Source organism: Salvia miltiorrhiza, chromosome 7 (assembly GCF_028751815.1).
Source record: "Salvia miltiorrhiza cultivar Shanhuang (shh) chromosome 7, IMPLAD_Smil_shh, whole genome shotgun sequence".
In the NCBI taxonomy this organism is placed as follows: Eukaryota; Viridiplantae; Streptophyta; class Magnoliopsida; order Lamiales; family Lamiaceae; genus Salvia; species Salvia miltiorrhiza.
In genome coordinates, this window is record NC_080393.1 from 12,567,927 (window position 1) to 12,586,511 (window position 18,585).

The 18,585-nt window shown below is 34.1% G+C and overlaps 1 protein-coding gene and 1 long non-coding RNA gene across 7 annotated transcripts; one reads left to right on the top strand and one right to left on the bottom strand.

Annotated features, from left to right (window-relative positions):
* Nucleotides 1-1,255: 1,255 nt before the first annotated feature.
* Nucleotides 1,256-12,725, top strand: LOC130992665 (MADS-box transcription factor 23-like). 4 transcript variants are annotated; one of them, XM_057917404.1, is made up of 8 exons: nt 1,256-1,598; nt 8,427-8,505; nt 10,936-10,997; nt 11,739-11,838; nt 11,931-11,966; nt 12,056-12,139; nt 12,248-12,402; nt 12,483-12,725. In XM_057917404.1, exons 1-8 carry the CDS (start codon nt 1,414-1,416, stop codon nt 12,499-12,501), a joined length of 720 nt encoding a protein of 239 aa, XP_057773387.1. In that variant the 5' UTR covers nt 1,256-1,413; the 3' UTR covers nt 12,502-12,725. The 4 variants fall into 4 exon arrangements, with proteins under 4 accessions (XP_057773387.1, XP_057773389.1, XP_057773386.1 ...); XM_057917406.1 differs by having other exon boundaries at nt 1,258-1,598; nt 12,472-12,725; XM_057917403.1 differs by having other exon boundaries at nt 1,264-1,598; nt 11,925-11,966.
* Nucleotides 8,318-18,585, bottom strand: LOC130992698 (uncharacterized). Of its 3 annotated transcripts, none has more exons than XR_009091336.1 (4): nt 18,265-18,585; nt 14,249-14,375; nt 10,692-10,771; nt 8,318-10,595 (listed from the first exon to the last, which is right to left on the bottom strand). It is a non-coding gene; the product is annotated as an uncharacterized LOC130992698 (long non-coding RNA). The 3 variants fall into 3 exon arrangements; XR_009091334.1 differs by having other exon boundaries at nt 14,249-14,409; XR_009091335.1 differs by having other exon boundaries at nt 14,249-14,455; nt 18,265-18,572.

Consider the following 18,585-nt stretch of genomic DNA (forward strand, 5'->3'; position numbering starts at 1 on the left):
CTGACATGGCATTTTTAAAGTTGCCGGAAATATGACGTGGAATTCACGGACGATGAATAAAACGACGTCGTTTTGTTGGGATAAAACGACGTCGTTTTGTCCTGTGTTGTATCTCTCTTCCACTCGACCTCTCTGCTCTCTGCTCTCTTCCGCCGCCGGTCACCCTCTTTTCCCCGACCTCTCTGCTCTCTCATCCCTCCGACTCTTCCACTCGCTCAAAACACAACACACACACAAATTGATTTCATTACCCCTTCTCTTTCACACTGAACGGACCAACTAGGGCTCCAGCCACCTCTCTCTAAAATTTCAGGCAAAATCGTCGTCGTCGCGGCCACCGCCACTCACGCCTCCCTCGTCTCTCATCTCTTCTCTTCCTTAAGACCTAGATCCCCAAAACCAGACTCAACTCCCTTCGATCTCCGACAATCGCGCCCCCGCGCCGTAAAGCCTCCGCCGAACCTCCCCTCTCTATCACCGGTGGCGACAGCCAGAACCCGCCACCACTCCTCAGCCTCGACTCACACAAACACAGTAATACCGACACCAAGTTTGATAATTCTAAGCTCGATTAGGGGTCTGGGTTTTGGGGTCTGGAGGGAGGCGGCGACGGCACTCTTCGCCGTTGCCAAGGAGGGACGGCGGCAGTCGCGACCTGGAGATCTAGGGCTCAGGCGCAGCGTCGGCTGTGTAGATGTGGGTGTGTTCCATCAAGGGTGGGAGAGAGGTCGACGGAGGCGACAACCCTTGTCCTCGCCAAGGAGGAAAACGGAGGCGCGGTTGGTGGCCGTGTCGTCGCCGGAGTTTCAAGGGCGGCGTTGATGGGTGAGGAAGACAGACGACACCTGCTTGGAGGAGGGGGAAGGGGAAAGGGATAATTTTTTTATTTTTTTTTATTTTGTTGTTTATTATTTTCCAAATGGCAATTTTTAAGTCCAAATAAGCGCCATGTCACTTCGATTTTACCAAGTAGGTGCCATGTCAGCTCGGCACTTCGTCGGAGCAAAAAACGTGGAAAAATTGAACAAGTGTTTAAATTCAGGGAATTGAAGGTAAATTTCAAAGTATATGGAAAAGTTTAAAATCGGCCCAAAGTTCGTGTGTTTTAGCGTAATTAACCCATTAAAGAAAAGGAAGATAATTCCTAAAAATGGGAAGTTTCCGAATATGGAACACGCGTCGGTGATCCATATGGTGTAGAGCGTGCTCACATTCCGATTGGTCCACGTGTCAATATTAATGAAAATTGAAGTAGTTTTAAGCAAAAAGGTTTTATTCTGAGCGTAAATTTCCAAAAATAGCAGCCGCCCGATCGAAAATGTGGGAAGTCTTTGGGCATCTGAATAATGTAAGGTAGGGAGCAGATCTGAGTCATCCCTGTGAGTCGGAAATGCAATTAATTGAATAGAAAAAATGGGGAGAGGGAAGATAGTGATAAGGAGGATCGACAACATGACGAGCAGGCAAGTGACATTTTCAAAGAGGAGGAATGGACTGTTGAAGAAGGCTAAGGAACTTGCTATTTTGTGCGATGCTCAGGTCGCACTCATCATCTTCTCCAGCACCGGAAAACTCTACGATTTCGTCAGTACCCCCAGGTTCTCTCTTCCCTTTTTCTTTTTTGTCTTTTTTCTGTGCTGTCGCTTCATGCGTATTATACACGTGAAACTGCATTAATTTGTTGTTTTATGATAAGATCAAGTATAGTTTTTATGTATGATATTTGGTGGTGTTATTGCTATGAGTATGACTTTATCGTTAATACTATGGCTAGCACTAAAATGAATAGTATCATAGGTTGAAACACTACATTTTTTTCTTTTTAGTTGTGGGAAATGGGATGGATATTGGTGGAGATGGCCTCTCCTATTAAATATATACAGATTTTTATGAACTCAGATTGTGTGAAAGAACTCAAAAAAGTGATAGAATATTGATCAACTTGCTTTGATTTAGAGGGTGTTTGGCGGAGCTTATAAGCTCTTAACAAAAATGTATCTTATAAGCTCTTGAAACATCTTATAAGTTTTTTAAAATAAGCTTAGCCAAACACCCTCTTAATGTTTTTAAATAAAGCCCTTTGGTTGAATAGTTAGGCATTAATCCACAACTAATGATACCAGTGACGTAGCCTTTTTAAGTCAAATATTCTAAGTGATTAACGATTATTGTAGACATTAATCTTAAGATTGGTTCTAATAAAAGGGGATACATTCCCCTAATTAAGGTGAAGAAATGATGTATATAACATGTTTAACCCCATCAGGCATCAATCCACAGAAATCCTTCAACCACATTTGCCTCATTCATTCTGCTTAATTTTTCTTGTGCGTTTATTCTATCAGTGAGGCTTCAAAAGAATGCTCCATCATAAATTAAACTCGAAACTGTTAGCTCAAATTTTGTGTAAGGCCTCTGAGTATGTGAGAATCTCGAAGGCATCAAAGTTTGGAGACAAATTGGAATATGTGATTATCTTCATCGTTTGTTGTTTATGTCGGTATCATTTTTAGCAATTGCAAGCAGCGTAAGGGAAATCCTTAAGAAGAAATTAATACTCCCTCCGTCCGCCAAAATTATGTAAAATTGTTTGGGCACGGGTTTTAATAAAATTGATGATGATTTTGATGTAGTGGAGAAAGAGTCCCACCACTTTATGAAATGTGTGGTTGAGATTGAATTTTGAGTGAGTTTTTTTGTAAATAAAGAGTGTTAGTAAGGATAAAATATTAAAGAGGATGGTGGGACCATTTCCATAAAAGGAAAGTGACATAATCTTGGCGGACGCCAAATATAGTAATTTTTACATAATCTTGGCGGACGGAGGGAGTATAAAAGACAAAACAATATCATCAGCGAGGCGGATTGAGGAAGTGGGGGGCACTACCCTTTATCTTTTCAATTTCTGCAATATATTTTTGAACTAATAAACTTTCATATATGTTCAAAAGATTCTTATGAATATGTATATTATTAAATTCCTACATGTCTTTAGTATTCCTACGTATCATTAACTTTGCACTATTAGAAAATCCCCGATTAACGACCCGAAAAATGTCGTTGGAATATTAAATATATTTTACTATTTTTTTAAATTAACAATCAAATTATCGATCGTTAATTAACTATCAATAGAACATTCATTCAGTGATGTAAAAAAGTGATCGTTACATAATAAAAAAATTAATTAAAAAAATTATGTAGTAATGATTGTTGTATCGATCCGTAACCGTGAATGGGGGTTGGATTGATGATAAAATAGAATCCTAGGTCGCGAACAGTGATTCGATTGATGATGAAGAAAGACGATTCTTGGTTCAGTTCTCCGCCTTAACGACAGAAAAAAGGATTGATCAAATTCTATTGAGTCTGACTCATAATGATCATTTATCAAAGAATGACTCTGGTTATCAAATGATTGAACAACCGGGAGCAATTTACTTACGATACTTAGTTGACATTCATAAAAAGGTTGAATTATAAGTTCAATACATCCTCCTTTTTTACTGGGGAAAGAGCGGGGCCAACCGTTATAAAATTAAATTTTTTAATTAAAAAAATTATGTATTAACAAGCGAAAAAAGAGTAGTTAATTAACAACCGATATTTCGATTGTTAGTAATAAAATACCGCCGTTACTATTCTTAAACTTTGTACTACAGAAAAAATGGTCATTATTTAGTCGTTAAAATTAACGATTGGAAAATGATCATAAATTACAAAAACGACCATCAAATTAACGGCATCTAATATCGATCGTTATTGTATTTAATGACTAAGAGCACTCCCAAATGATCACCTAAATGCATCATTAACTCTAAATTTAGGCTAAAACAATTGAAAATGAGATAAAAAATGCATCCAGCAGATCTCCTAAATTAGATGGGGCCACAAAAAATTTTACACCTACCTAAATTCAATCTTAAATTTACCCTCACCCTAAATTTATTTTAAGCTTATAATTAGTAGGGCCCACACATAATTATTATTTTTATGTAGAAAATAGGAGATCTGGCGTATGCATTTATAAAATCGAGATCCTAAAATTAAATAGAGAAACTTTAGGGAGGAATATAAGAGCATAATTTTGAGATTTAAGTTGGGAGTACTCTAAAATATCATTTTTAACAACCAATATTTCGGTCCTAAAAGCCGTTTTTTTGTAATAGTGTTGGTAAGATTTTGCTTCATAATATTTAGACAGAAATCACATGCAACCGTAATTCCTTAGGATAATCGTTTTCCTAAGGTGATAAGTATTTTTATGACATTATAATATTTTGTTCACTTTGAAATACAAGGTTTTTAATTAAGACTAGATCAATCTCTCTCTCTCTTTCTCTCTTTCTCTCTCTCTCACACACACACACACACATATATATACATATATATTAAAATTATAAGAATATTTTAAAAAATGAAATTTAAATCACCCGATCTGTTTTTTTATTTTTTTTATTTCAATATATATTTTTTACCATCCTTCTCAACCAATCTAAAAAGTATCATTTATATATATCATTTATAAAGTATTATTTATATTTATATAGTACTCATTCCGTCCCACTTCAATAGGCCACACGGCCTAAGCACCGATGTTAAAAAATGAATAATTTATAATAAAGTTTTTCACTGATCTACACTGGGATCATGCACATCAATGTGAACATGATGGAGGGAAACATGATAATAGACCAAACATATTAGGAGAGGATAGTGATCAAATCTGTAGAATAAAACTTATATCTAAGGAGAAGTATTACCAGTCTATTACAAAACTACAAACATTTATTGAGTTCCATGTTGATGATCCCAATCAATGTATATTAGTGAAAACTCTGAATTTTTAGTCATGTTTTGATACCAATCTTGAGAAATACATATATCAAGGAAACACACAGAATCAAATGGTGGAACACGTCAAATATCGGTCGCCGGATTATTTTTGCAGGCTACAAATAAGAAAAAAAAATGAAACGATAGGTATTGTTTTGTAAATATGCTTAGGGTGTGATATATTTGAGAAAACGCTCAAACGATGGGTCAAAAACTTATATTAACCCTTTTCTTTTAATTTTTAATGTTGATGTATACTAATGATATGACACTTGGTTAGAACACGTCAAATACCGATCGCTGAAAAAAATTTGCGGGCCATAAAAAAAATGAAACGATAAGTATTGTTTTGTAATTATGCTTGGGGTGGGAAATTTTTGAAAAAACGCCCAAACGAAAGGCCAAAAATTGATATTTAAACTAAATAATGAGTTAATGATGTTTATTATGTATTGATTTTCTAGGAAGTGACCTATTTTATTAGAACGTCTAAATAAAGAAATGTGGCCTATGAATTGGAATGGAGAGAGTATCATTTAATTTTATACAACAATATCATTTGTGAAATATCATTTGCATACATCAAAAGTGTCATTTTCTATTATTACAAGCGTCATTTATAATGTATGTTTACACAAAGTATCATTTACTTTATAAAAGTATTATTTGTTGTTAGTAATAGTATCATTTACATATAAATAAGACATTATAAAAATAAAAAGAACAAAATGCGGATTGGGTCGGAGCCGTCAGCACCATACAAACAAATGTACAAGAGACTGCCCCAAATCTTATTTAAAATATTTAAATTGAAAAAATATATATTGAAAATAACAAACCATAGTAACTTATTTTTGTAAATTATTATTGCTTATAAAATTATGTGAAATAACTTAGGATTGGGTAGGAAGGGACTAGGTTATAAACTCCTATTAAAATATGAACAATGAGTCATGAAACGCTGTAAAAATATATAAATTCAAAAATTAAAATTTTCGCTCCATATGAAATTCGAACCCAAGATCATAAATACATCCAATAAAGTGATGAATTTACCATATATCTTCATAGCTTGAGAGCTGGAAATGGTTCATAATTTCTATTTTAAAATGAGTTCTTATTTTACCCCAATCCAGAGTGAAACTTTTTTTCTAAGAAGCTTACAAGTGAACTTATTTTCACAACTGCTTACGAGCTTATTTTGTCAAATCTCAAAAACCTATGAAGCTTATAAATTGTTTTAATTAACTTCTAGATGAACCAACACCTTCTAAGGTAGACCGTAGATTGAAACTTTAGAATATCTCATCGCCCTTGATAATTTCTATAATTGAGTTCACTTTTCTTAGTTCAAAACCAATTGGAAAATAAGACCAAAGAAATACTAATAATAAAAATGAAAATACTTTTTTATACATAATATAAACACCACCTAAGGGCAGAGTCTATAGTAAATGGCGAATGACAGCTCAATTGACCGGCCGCACTAACAACTATTTTGAAGTTTGTTAACACACTTGACAACTTACTTAAATTGCTAGTAAGTTGCTATAAGAGTTTATTATGAGTATAAACCTCTAAATGTTGATTCGTTAACGAATTTCCATTCAATAATCAAGAATTAGAAGCTAAATAGTCAAGAATTCCATCGATTTGGAACAACCTGTTCTTCCTAAATATCCTAATTCAATGCTACCTGCCACACTCACCAAGTGTATTCTTCGATATAACTGCTCCTAGTGTGTGATTTGTTGGTGTGTTTTGTGATTAGTAAGGCGGGGTGTAACATTTGGGGAAGAAAGAAAGTGAAAAGCTTACAATTGCTTAAGCTTGTAAGAGCTTCAATAAAAGGCAGGCTGTCAAGAGAATTAAAATCATAGAATATAATCAAATTAAACAAAACATGACATGTATAACCGAAATCATAATTATCCGAGTATTTCAAAATCTGTAGAAAGATAAACTATATGACCAACAAATACATCTAAGATTTCATTGTTCAGACCCCCCCCCCCCCTCCCCCACCACCCCCCCCCCCCCACACACACACATATATAGGGAGAGGTTCAAATAAGAACCACTAAATAAAATAAGAACGGGAAATCATTTTAAGTCATTCGATCATCAAGATCTACGGTGGATGAATGCAGAACCTGGGTTTGAATCTTGAAGGGAACAAAAAAAATTTTTTTTTCGAATGCGGTAAATTTATTAGCAGATGCATTAATTTGTATAGCAGATGCAGTAATTTTAATAATTTTCATGTTCTCACAAAAATTGTGGTTATCACTAGAACCGCACCCTACACACACACACACACACACATATATATATATATATAGGGTTAAGATCATGTGCGAAATCGTCTTTTTGTGAGAACGGAAAAATTATGAACAAATACATAAAATACATTAACAAAAAACGCATGAACAAATACATAAAATTCATGAACAAAAGCGCATGAACAACAATTTTCATGTCTTATTGTTGAACAAACCGTCGAAAATATCCAAATCAACGGCTGTGATTAGTTCTTAAGTGTCACAAAAATATGGCATTCTCACAGGAACTCTCCCTATATATATATACACACACACACACACAATAATACAAGTTCTTACATACTTGAGAATAGATACATGCAAAATAGATACCTAACAGAACGAGAGGAAAGCATGACATTGATTAGTACATATTCTCTAACTAAACTATTCGTACAAGCAGCCTTATGCATGTACTAAATTTTGAATATGTAGGCCTACGCTTTTAACTTTAAGCCATGGATGGATATAATTACATCCAAAGTAAGTTTATTAATCTCCGTGACCAATTTTTTGACTTTCTGTGTCTAGCCGATCAGACATTTATTTATGATCATCTTTTACCCACTTAGCTGATCATCCAAAGTTTGTAACTAATTTAACTACTGATGCGTAATATTTAGAGCGGTTTGGCACAGCCTCGCCTTGAGGCACTCCAATCGGTTTTTTACAACATTGATCCAAACTTTGACTCTTTCATACTGAGATCACAGGCAAGGAGAAGTTTACTATAGATGCATAATATTTAGAGCGGTTTGGCACCACCTCGCCTTGAGGCGCTCGAATCGTTTTTTACAACACTGATCCAAACTTTGACTCTTTCACACTGAGATACCAAGACAAGGAGATGCTTATTAGAAGAAACACACTCATTTCTTCTTTACTATTCTCCTTGTGTACAGATCGATTTATTCTTGCTGCATGCAGTCAGAATGACACTCGAACTAGATTCTGTTTGCATGATGGTCTTCAGCAACTAATCAAAGGAGTATACATGGATCAAAAAAATTAACAGGAATTGAGCAATGTACATGAATCTAAGAATAGATTATAGTATAATCAGGAATAGTTACCACTTGGCGACCACTTCTGACTTTTCTTTTTGCTTTTTGAGAAATTTGTGTTTCTTTTGACAATGAAGAGTTATATAGGAAATCATGTGGCAAACAAAACGATAAATGCATAACTTACTACTAAAGAAATTCCTTACATATTCATGGAACACCATTATAACTTATAAGATCTGACATTTATGCAAATTTTGTACAGCATGAAGTCGGTGATTGAAAGGTACGACAAAGCAAAAGAGGATCCTCACCAATTGGCAAATTCAACTTCTGAAGTCAAGGTAATCTTCACGATCAAATGTCCAGTGTCCATGTCCAACTCATTTAGCCTAATGAAGAGCAGTAATCTCCTAGACCTTAAAAGTGTAAATAGCCTAATGAAAAGGGAAGATAAAATCATGTGATAAGGGAGAGAAAGAAGTAATACTTCCCCATGTCCCACAAAAGTGTCCAGCACGAGTTTTAAAAATATTAGTTGAATGTGGTGTGAGTGAAGAGGGGCCCACAGTTGGTATTTGTTGTACATAAGTTGAGATGTTGAGGTTTAAAAATAAGGGATAAGAGTCCAAAATAGAAAGTGCATATTTTTGTGAAACGGATGAAAATGGCAAAGTGTCCATACTTTTGTTGGATAGGGGGAGTATTAAGTTTGACAATCATCAATGGTATATTAAGAAGTTGAGATTTTTGCATGAATCCTAAGAGCTTTTTAATTACAATGTCATACACAGATTGATAACATATCTACCAAAAACATACTCCCTCCGTCCACAAAAAATAGTACATTTTTGCCATTTTGGGCCGTCCACAAAAAGTAGTCTCTTTTCATTTTTCAAAACTTTCTATCACATGGTGGGCATCTTTCTCCGCTCACAATACAATTAATTATCATTATTAACATCACTTTCTAAGTGAGAAAGTGGGACCCTTTCTCCACTCACAATACACTCAACTATTTTTATTAAAACTCGTGTCGTGTCGTCCACTTCTAGGACTATTTTTTGTGGACTGAGGGGGTATAATATACATCTAAAGCTAAAATATTTACACTTTTTAATCAATCAGGAGTAACTACAAAACTTAATTGCTTTATGTTCTTCTAATCAAAACTTCAGCCTTGGATAAGCTTTGAAGCAGAGTTTCTTCCAGTGGTTCAATCTTCTTTTAACCAGCTGATTCTGATATTACTAAAATAGCTCGGATTGTTAAACTGGCTTACGGATATGAATGAATTGACTTCTAGTATCCTCACAGTTTCATGATCCTCTTATCCATAAACTTTAACTACATAAATTTGTCATGACCACAAATCCATCAATCCGTACTTAGATTGCATTATGACAGTTACTCTTTATACCGGGACAAGATGCAATGCCAACTATAGACTTCTCTTGTACCTAGTTGATCAGAAGGTTTGAAACATTATACCTAGTTGACCAGAAGGTTAAAAGAAAATGATTGTGATTGGTTATATAGCTGATGTAAATTGTATGGATATTAAGTATACATACTCCCTCCGTCCCATTTATATAGGCCGGTTGCAATTTACACAACGATTAAGAAAAATAAGTGAAAATAAAAATATACAACTAAACTTCCCAATATGCCCATATTTATTATTTAATGATGAATTAAAGAGTAAATTAAAGAATTAAATGAGGACATATTAGTAAATGAATCAAAAAACATTACCTTTTATGGAAACAAGCCTAAATATTTGGGACATCTGAACAAAAAAAAACAAACCTATATAAATGGGACGAAGGGAGTATTTGTTGGGCATAAAATTTATTTTATTTAAGTATTGATTAGGTTAATTTATTTAAGGATTCATTAGGATCTAATAGTTATGGGTCTTGGTTTGTGGACTCCTTTCGTGAGCCTTGCTTAGCCTAACAACTAAAAAGGTTCTTTCTCCTTGTGTGAAGAATCATCTGGGATTTAGGATTTTAGGATCAGATTTCTGATCAAAAATCTTGTTTCCATTCAAAAATTCTTTTTTATATGGTTTTAACATGCTAGACGGCAATATCTTTTTTTGGATGGACACTAGAGTTGTTGGTTGGAGGGCTAAGCTCTCTCCAAGTGAGGGTCCAATTGACCCTATTTTGAAAGTTTGGGAATTTAAGACAACAATATTAAAGCTCCCTCCAAGTGAGGGTCCAATTGACCCTTTTTCATAATTAAGTAGTTATTTCGGTGGGAGTTATTATTATCTTTGGGTTGGAATTTGGCCTTTTGCAAGGGCCGTGGATAGGGTTTAAATAGTTGAACTTACGTAGGATTTGGCATCTTTTGAACGCAAAGTTGCAGCAGGTGCTGTGTTTCTCTGTGGACCTCGTGGTTGGGGGTATTTCCTGTTCTCTCAGTTCTTTCAAAAAAAGAAAAAAGGATCAATAATAGTTCATTATTTCCCCCCGTGATGACTCAAACCCCCGACCTAATGGTTGGAGGAGAAGTGTCTTACCAACTGAGCTGAGCTGAAAATCGTTGTCTGTTCTATCAGTTCAGTTTATCTTCTTTAAAGATCTCCAGCTATCATTTCATCTGGAGAATATCATGAGAAAGTCACTGCCAGTCTTTGGGTTATTTGTAAATTTGCACGCAATAACGCAATATAGATATTTTTTGCCTTTTTATGAAAAGTTGCTAGAGGAAATTTGCTGCTTCAAATTTGGCAGCATAACAAATGATGATTCTGAACTTCTCAGTATTGGCAAAGTGAAGTTAATATGCTGAGGCAACAATTACAGAAATTGCAAGAGAATCACCGGTAAATTTCTTTCATCTGGCTCTGGAATATTCGACAGCTAAATATATGAAAGATGACAATCACACATTCACACTCATTGCACAATGCTATTAACATAAATAATACATATATATAGCAACTTTTGAGCATTTCAAGGTAAGGTTAGCATATATGTATGTCTATATATATATATATATATGGATAATATATATTCATAAAACATCTTTCCTAATTCCCTAGAGTAATATGCTCCTTACACATCTATGTTGAATCATATGGTCTCTACTAATATCATTTAAATATTAGGTAGATGCAAGTCTAGCTCAAACAAACAAAAAAACCTTTGCTTTCTCTAGGAAAATAGAGGAAGAAAATAAATTAGAATACAAAGACAGCATAAGAAGCCAAAAAACGTAGGCAATATAACGGAAACCATGAATAATAGTGTCGGAAATGAGCTGTTTAGGATGCCATTAACATAATTTATAACAGTTATGGAACCTAAAAGACATAATATACTTTATAAAGACCATTTTATATGATAACTGCACCTCTTCTCAAATCATAGTGCACCGGGCATCAAACAAATTAATGATGATAAACTTGAAAATTTGGTAATACTTATTGGACATATAAAAAATAATGCTTGCTGCAGAAAGGTACAATATGACACACTAATGAGGACATATATATGTAAAAAAACGAGAAAAATATAACAAAATGACAGTCTATATCTTCTAATACTATCTACCATTATTGCAGGCTGCTAATGGGTGAGGGACTTAGTGATTTAAAAGTCAAGGACCTACAGAACTTAGAAAAGCAGCTGGAGATGAGCCTCCGGGTTGTTCGGATGAGGAAGGTTCATAACTTTTTTTATCTCACAAGGGATTTATGGTCAAATGTGGTCTCTAGCAACAAATTTACAAATTTTTTTACTCTTTGTAGGACCAGATCTTAATTGATCAGATTGAAGAACTGAATCAAAAGGTTGGCCCAGGATTATTGCATAGACTAAAGAATGCTATTTCAGTTTTGCAGAAACATCTAAAGCGCTAATCCTCCTGATTTTGTTGCAGGGAAACCTGATCCACCAAGAAAATTCAGATTTGAAGAAGAAGGTAACAGTAATTCACCAAGAAAACATGGATTTGTATAAAAAGGTAATGTCTTGGGCTTACAATCACAAGTTTCAAACTCTTATTTGGAGCTCCAAGTATATATTTCAAGCCCTCTCGATCATAGAAGTCATGACGGTGCTTATGTTTCAGGTGTATAGAAAAAGAGATGCAAATGGAGTAGACAGTAATTCATTCACTACGGAAGGATTATGCATCAGAGACGACTCGGATGAACGTATCTGTCTCCAGCTTTGCCAGCCACAACAAACAAATCATGAGGCACAATTGGGAGCTACAAAGTCTGAGTAAGTTTTTGTCTACAGAAATCTCAAATTATTGAACTAGTTTCTGCCATCTAATACTGGATTTGGTAGATAAATTGCAGCAGATTGCAAATGCACTAGCAAAAGGAAAAATACTTTTCAAGAATGTTCACTTGACCATTAATGAGAAGACAGCAGTTGACTCTTATGTAACAATTGTTGAAAGGGCGAAGACATCGACAGCCATTTAGTTAAAAAAAACATGAATACTGGAATTGCATCTATCAAACATCAGAAATCTGACTGTAAGGAAAGACGGAACCTCAAGTCTTCACAAGAAAAATAAATGATTGTGTTAGACTCTATTTCTTTCATATTGTTCAATATTTCAAAAATCACTCTCTACAGCTGAAAGGGAATAATTGAAAAATACATATACATTTTTTAATGAGTTATCAGACACAATGTGGTTGAAGTGGAATATTGAAAGCATAAGATTCACAAGAGAAATATCAGTAATAATCCCTAGCATGGTCAGAATTGCGGAAGAGTGATGGTTTCATTGTATACGGATGTCTATGAGGTATGGTAATCACCAATTAATTTTTCTACTAGCTTAAGAGATATATTGTAAATTGGTATTTACATAATTTATGATGAAGTGGAATATTGAAAGCATAAGATTCACAAGAGAAATATCAGTAATAATCCCTAGCATGGTCAGAATTGCGGAAGAGTGATGGTTTCATTGTATACGGATGTCTATGAGGTATGGCAATCACCAATTAATTTTTCTACTAGCTTAAGAGATATATTGTAAATTGGTATTTACATAATTTATGATGAATGTACTTCACAAGGTCTTTAACTGAACTAGAATTGCGGAAGAGTGATGGTTTCATTGTATACGGATGTTTATGAGATATGGCAATCACCAATTAATTTTTCTACTAGCTTAAGAGATGTAAATTGGTATTTACATAATTTATGATGAAATGTACACTTCACAAGAGAAATATCAGTAATAATTCCTAGCATGGTCAGAATTGTGGAAGAGTGATGGTTTCATTGTATACAGATGTCTATCACCAATTAATTTTTCTACTAGCTTAAGAGATCTATTGTAAATTGGTATTTACATAATTTATTATGAAATGTACACTTCACAAGGTCTTTAACTGAACTAGAAAATATGTACTCCATTGAAGTCAATGAATCAACTGCATTCTTGAATATTTTACAAATAACAGGAGAAATCTCAAGCTTAAAGTCGTGAATTGATGTGCCACACCTACTCGGTTTCAGCATATCATGTTGTCTAAAATCTAAAAGAAAATCCTAAGAGAAGGGGTCAACCAGGCAACTAAGGATACACTGTGCTTAAAATATTCTCACCTCCACTATAGCACACCAAATTAGCCAATAGCAACTGCAGCTGTGCACATGTACCTGGAGGTCTATTATAACCAATATACTAACTCTGTAACTCACATTTTTTGTTTTAGAAGCCCATATACAAAGAGCAGAACAAAATATCAGTCATTACGATAACACAGAAGCATCTTCAATTAACAGCTTTTGTAATCTGTATCGCACATTTGAAATTTCAAGCGTAGTTTTCAGTTTTTTTTTTTTTTGTCCTAAGATTAAGAAACTACAAGTTGCATGCTTTTACAAGAAAACAATACATCAGAGAAGAAAATATCTTGATTTCTTCTACTTCGTGACTGATACTTGAATTTTCACACTAAACCTCCCAAAAGAAGGATGATAAAAAAATTTGACACTAAAAACAAGAAAATCCACATACGTAGAAAATGTCACACTGATGCAATAAGTGAACTGTGTATACAGGATATATATGAATTAAACATTAGACGGAACTTACAGGTGAAGAGAGTGCTCAAGGTTCCATGAAAGACAAGGAAAAGTTCCGTGGCAGAAATATTAGATAATATCTTCTACAGCAATAAATTTGTGAAATGAATGAACCATCCACTTCATGGTTGGAATTCCTGTAATGAAGAAGCTAGACATTCACCACTCCATCTGAAGGCAATGAACACAAGAAAGGCTCGAACAACTTCAGCATGTGCTTCAAAAAAATTACAGAGAATGATAATATTACATGACAACTAAGTCCTCTACTAGACAAAAGATAAAGAACACAGAGAGAATCTAAAGGCCATCTGCAAAGAAAAATTTACCATTTAGACAATCTTCCTTCTAATGTTAATCACAAGGATACATATCTATTTTTGTAATCATCAAAACTACAAAAACTATTTCCACATGAAATTGCTTACGAATATTACTAGATATGTGGTAAAACCATTCACAGTTCTGAAGTCCACGTGGAGAATACTTGATGGAAGGAACAAAATAATTTTCTCAATAACAATATCCCATGCCCAAAAATTTCATGATCACTAGCAAGCTAGGAGGAAAGGTCAAAGAAATAAAGGTAATTCATTACTCGTTGTAAGTCTACATGTTTCAAGCTACGAAGTGTGTTTGCCTAATTTGCTTCAGCTGGTAGATCTCTTCTATGTGAACATGATGAAGCAATTCATGTGTCAAGATATTTATCCATTCCAAACTCCATCATCTATAGCAAGTACTCAAACAAGCGCAGTCACTTAACTTTTTCTCTGGGCTTGACATAAGCATGGGAAATAACTAGAATTTCTACATACAAACCGCTTCAGGCCCAAAGGACATATGTACGTACAAGAACAAAGTGTATCAGCACCATAGATTCTACAGACTCTTATCTCAGTTTTCTATAACTCTACAAGACTTGCATATTCCAGATTTGTTAGTACTTGAAAATTTCTTACCAAGTCTCAAAAAGTTAACTAAAAGAGTTTGAGAGTCTTTACACGTCGAATTTCGAGTCTAACCACTGATACAGGAAACAAGGAGACTCGCAAGAGAGTATTCATGTGGATAAATTCAGAGAGGTGGCATTCATGGAATACTAAAGTTGGGCAAATTCAGTGAAGAAGTTCCTCAAGTTTCATTTCAATAATTATCTCTAATTACTACAAGTTAAGCACTTAAGCGAGCACATGGACTTTTCTGGTATTAGAACGATCTACTGAGAGAGAGAGAGAGAGAGAGAGAGAGAACCTTTATATACACTCATAAACAATATCTATTGAAACAAAAGAGCAAGCTTCCTTCATTGCAGATAATATAATATAGTATTAACTTATTTGTAAGTTTATTTCCTTCCAGGAGCATCATAAGTTTCTAATTAATCACTTGTGAGTCACCAATTTAAACCTTATAATCTTTAATATGTAGTGGTAAAGCAAAGCACATTATGTTAGACTTGTCATCTAAAATAAAGTAGAAAGAATTGTAGAATTTTGCAAAGTAATCATAGGAGAGCATGAGTTACATACAAACAAATCCTAGCAACACTCTATGCATCCACTGAAAGATGACGCATATTTTAGACTTATAGAAGAGACTTTACAAAGAGTAGGGTAGGATGAAAACATGTTGGAACTGAAATACATAAATACCTGAGGACCCTATAACCCAAAGAAGAGAAGCACATCCAAGTCCAATACAAATGAACACATTAAAGGATCCAATTTTAATGGGGAAAAAAGAAAAGCTATAAAGAAACAAAAGTTAGAAAGTCCAATATTCATCTGCCATCAACAGAACATCTTATAATCAAGCCAACAATACAGTCAATACTCTTAAATAACATTATATCTACAGTTCACTAGGGCTACCAAATCAGGTACGTCGTGCCCTTCCTAAAGCAGCATGTTTGAGGGCACAATACAAATAACATTACGCACAAGCACGCTTATTGTGCCTAAAATGCTAACCTGAACATGACATGATAAGAACACGATAAGCACAAACATGAGAAAATTGGCCGAATAAGCTCAGTATTTTGGTTTAGAAAGTTAAAATAGTTCAACAAAAATTTAATTTTTTTCCTTATATATATAGGGATGGGATCCAGAGGGAATCACATCTTTTGGTGAAAATGGAAAACTATGCACAAACACATAAATACATGAATAACATATGACCAAATCGTGAACAACTGAATATAACATGTGTATAGGATTGAAAATCAACTAATGTGGTTGTTCATGTATATAACTAGTTGTTCACTCTAGTCATTTCTTGTTCATGGATTTTATGAATTTTTGCATGATCCTGATGGTTCTCACGAAAGATAGCAGTTCTCACCAGATCATTTACCTATAAACTTACCAAATCAATCAAGTTTAAAAAGTAATGAAATACATAGACGAGGTTTTAAAAAAATTAATTATAAAATAATAGTGTGATATAAGCTAAAGTAAAACTTATCTTATACATTACTTTGCCGTTTCTGATTCCATCCATCGGGTGTCCCGATAACAACACGAACCTTAACACAATGGATCATTCCAATAATGGTGCCCAAACCCAGTGATTTTGTGTATTGTTTGTGCTGGTAGATTGTGTCGTCTCAATTTCGAACCCCACATTTCTCTTATATCTTTACTTAAAACATAAAAGCAATTAAATAAAATTTGTATAAAGTGGACTCTATTTATTCTTCTGATAAGTTCTCCTATAAGGCTATAAGTGGATTTATTTGAAGTGTTGAGTATATTCAAAGATCATTGAGAGAATGCTATTCATTCTTGACTCACGAGTGTCACAGTCACACTTTAAAAGTGTTCCGTGTGTAATCAAAAAATTATAGGGGGGAGGGAAATTATATGCACACTTGTAGAAAAATAAGCTTGCTTTTAACATCGTTGTTTGAACTTTTTAGCATTTTCGCTATTCCATTTTGGTTTACATTTCACCAGGGCAATCTACACATATATAGTGCTCAAATTTATGTATGCACATGCATGTGGTGTTCAAATCCTTCCCTACCCCTACGTCCCATTTTATCAAAGGCTCATCACATCTATTGTTTTTCTTTTTCTTTTTCCCTAAAAACAGTGCATATTATAACACAACAAAAGATACAAAGCATCAACAGCAAATTTAAGCAATTCAGAATGTAATCAGGGGCGTAGCCGGGGGGGCTAGAGACCCCCCCCCCCCCAAATTTAAAAAAAAAAAAAAAAATTATAATATGTCTAAAAATGTTGTTATTATTATTATTATATTTGTATTTTAGTAAAAAATGTCTAAAATGTATTGAATGCCCCCAAAAAAATTTTTAGTAAATGTTTTGAACTATATTATCTATGAAAAATGTTGTTATTATTATTATTATTATATTTGTATTTTAGTAAAAAATGTCTAAAATGTATTGAATGCCCCAAAAAAAAAATTTAGTAAATGTTTTGAACTATATTATCTATGAAAATGTTGTTATTATTATTATTATTATTATATTTGTATTTTAGTAAAAAATGTCTAAAATGTATTGAATGCCCCCAAAAAAAAATTTAGTAAATGTTTTGAACTATATTATCTATGAAAATGTTGTTATTATTATTATTATATTTGTATTTTAGTAAAAAATGTCTAAAATGTATTAAATGCCCCAAAAAAAAATCGGGGGCGGTCCCCGAACCCCCGTAACAGTTCACCCCCCCAAAAAAAATCCTAGCTCCGCCACTTAATGTAATACGTAGGAAATTTGAGTTTAATGAATCGATAAAAGAAAGAAAAAAATACATAGAAAACAAATTGCAATAAAAGGATTTATTAGTGCAGAAGAGATGGAAACCAGAATCAAAATCCTTAAAAGAGTGAGCATTTGAAACGAAGTGAGCATTTTGAAACGAAGGGTGCATGCTCGTGTTTGTATTATGAATGCAAGCTCTCAGTTCATAATTCGGCAATTGAAATAGCAATTTCAAAGCGTAGAAAATTGAATTTGAAACGAGACAGAAGAGAGAAGCAATTTGTATATACCTTCATCTTCTTGGCCACATATACAAATAGCTTTTATTCTTGAGGTCAAAATTATGAATCCGCAGCGCGGAGAAAGAAGCATGAGAAGCAAAGATAGAAGAATTGGGAAAAGAATAGAAGAAGAAGATGAAGCAAGCGGCTGAGTGAGGAGAAGAATGAGCTGAAATTGTGCCTCGCTTTCCCGAGAGAGAGAGAGAGAGAAATGCCTTGATGGTGTCGTGTGCCGTGTTGTGTTGTAAGATAAAAAGAACAATTACGTGTGGCGAGAGAGAGAGAGAGAGTATTATTGTATGTGTGTGCTTCGTGGTGGGGAACAAAAAG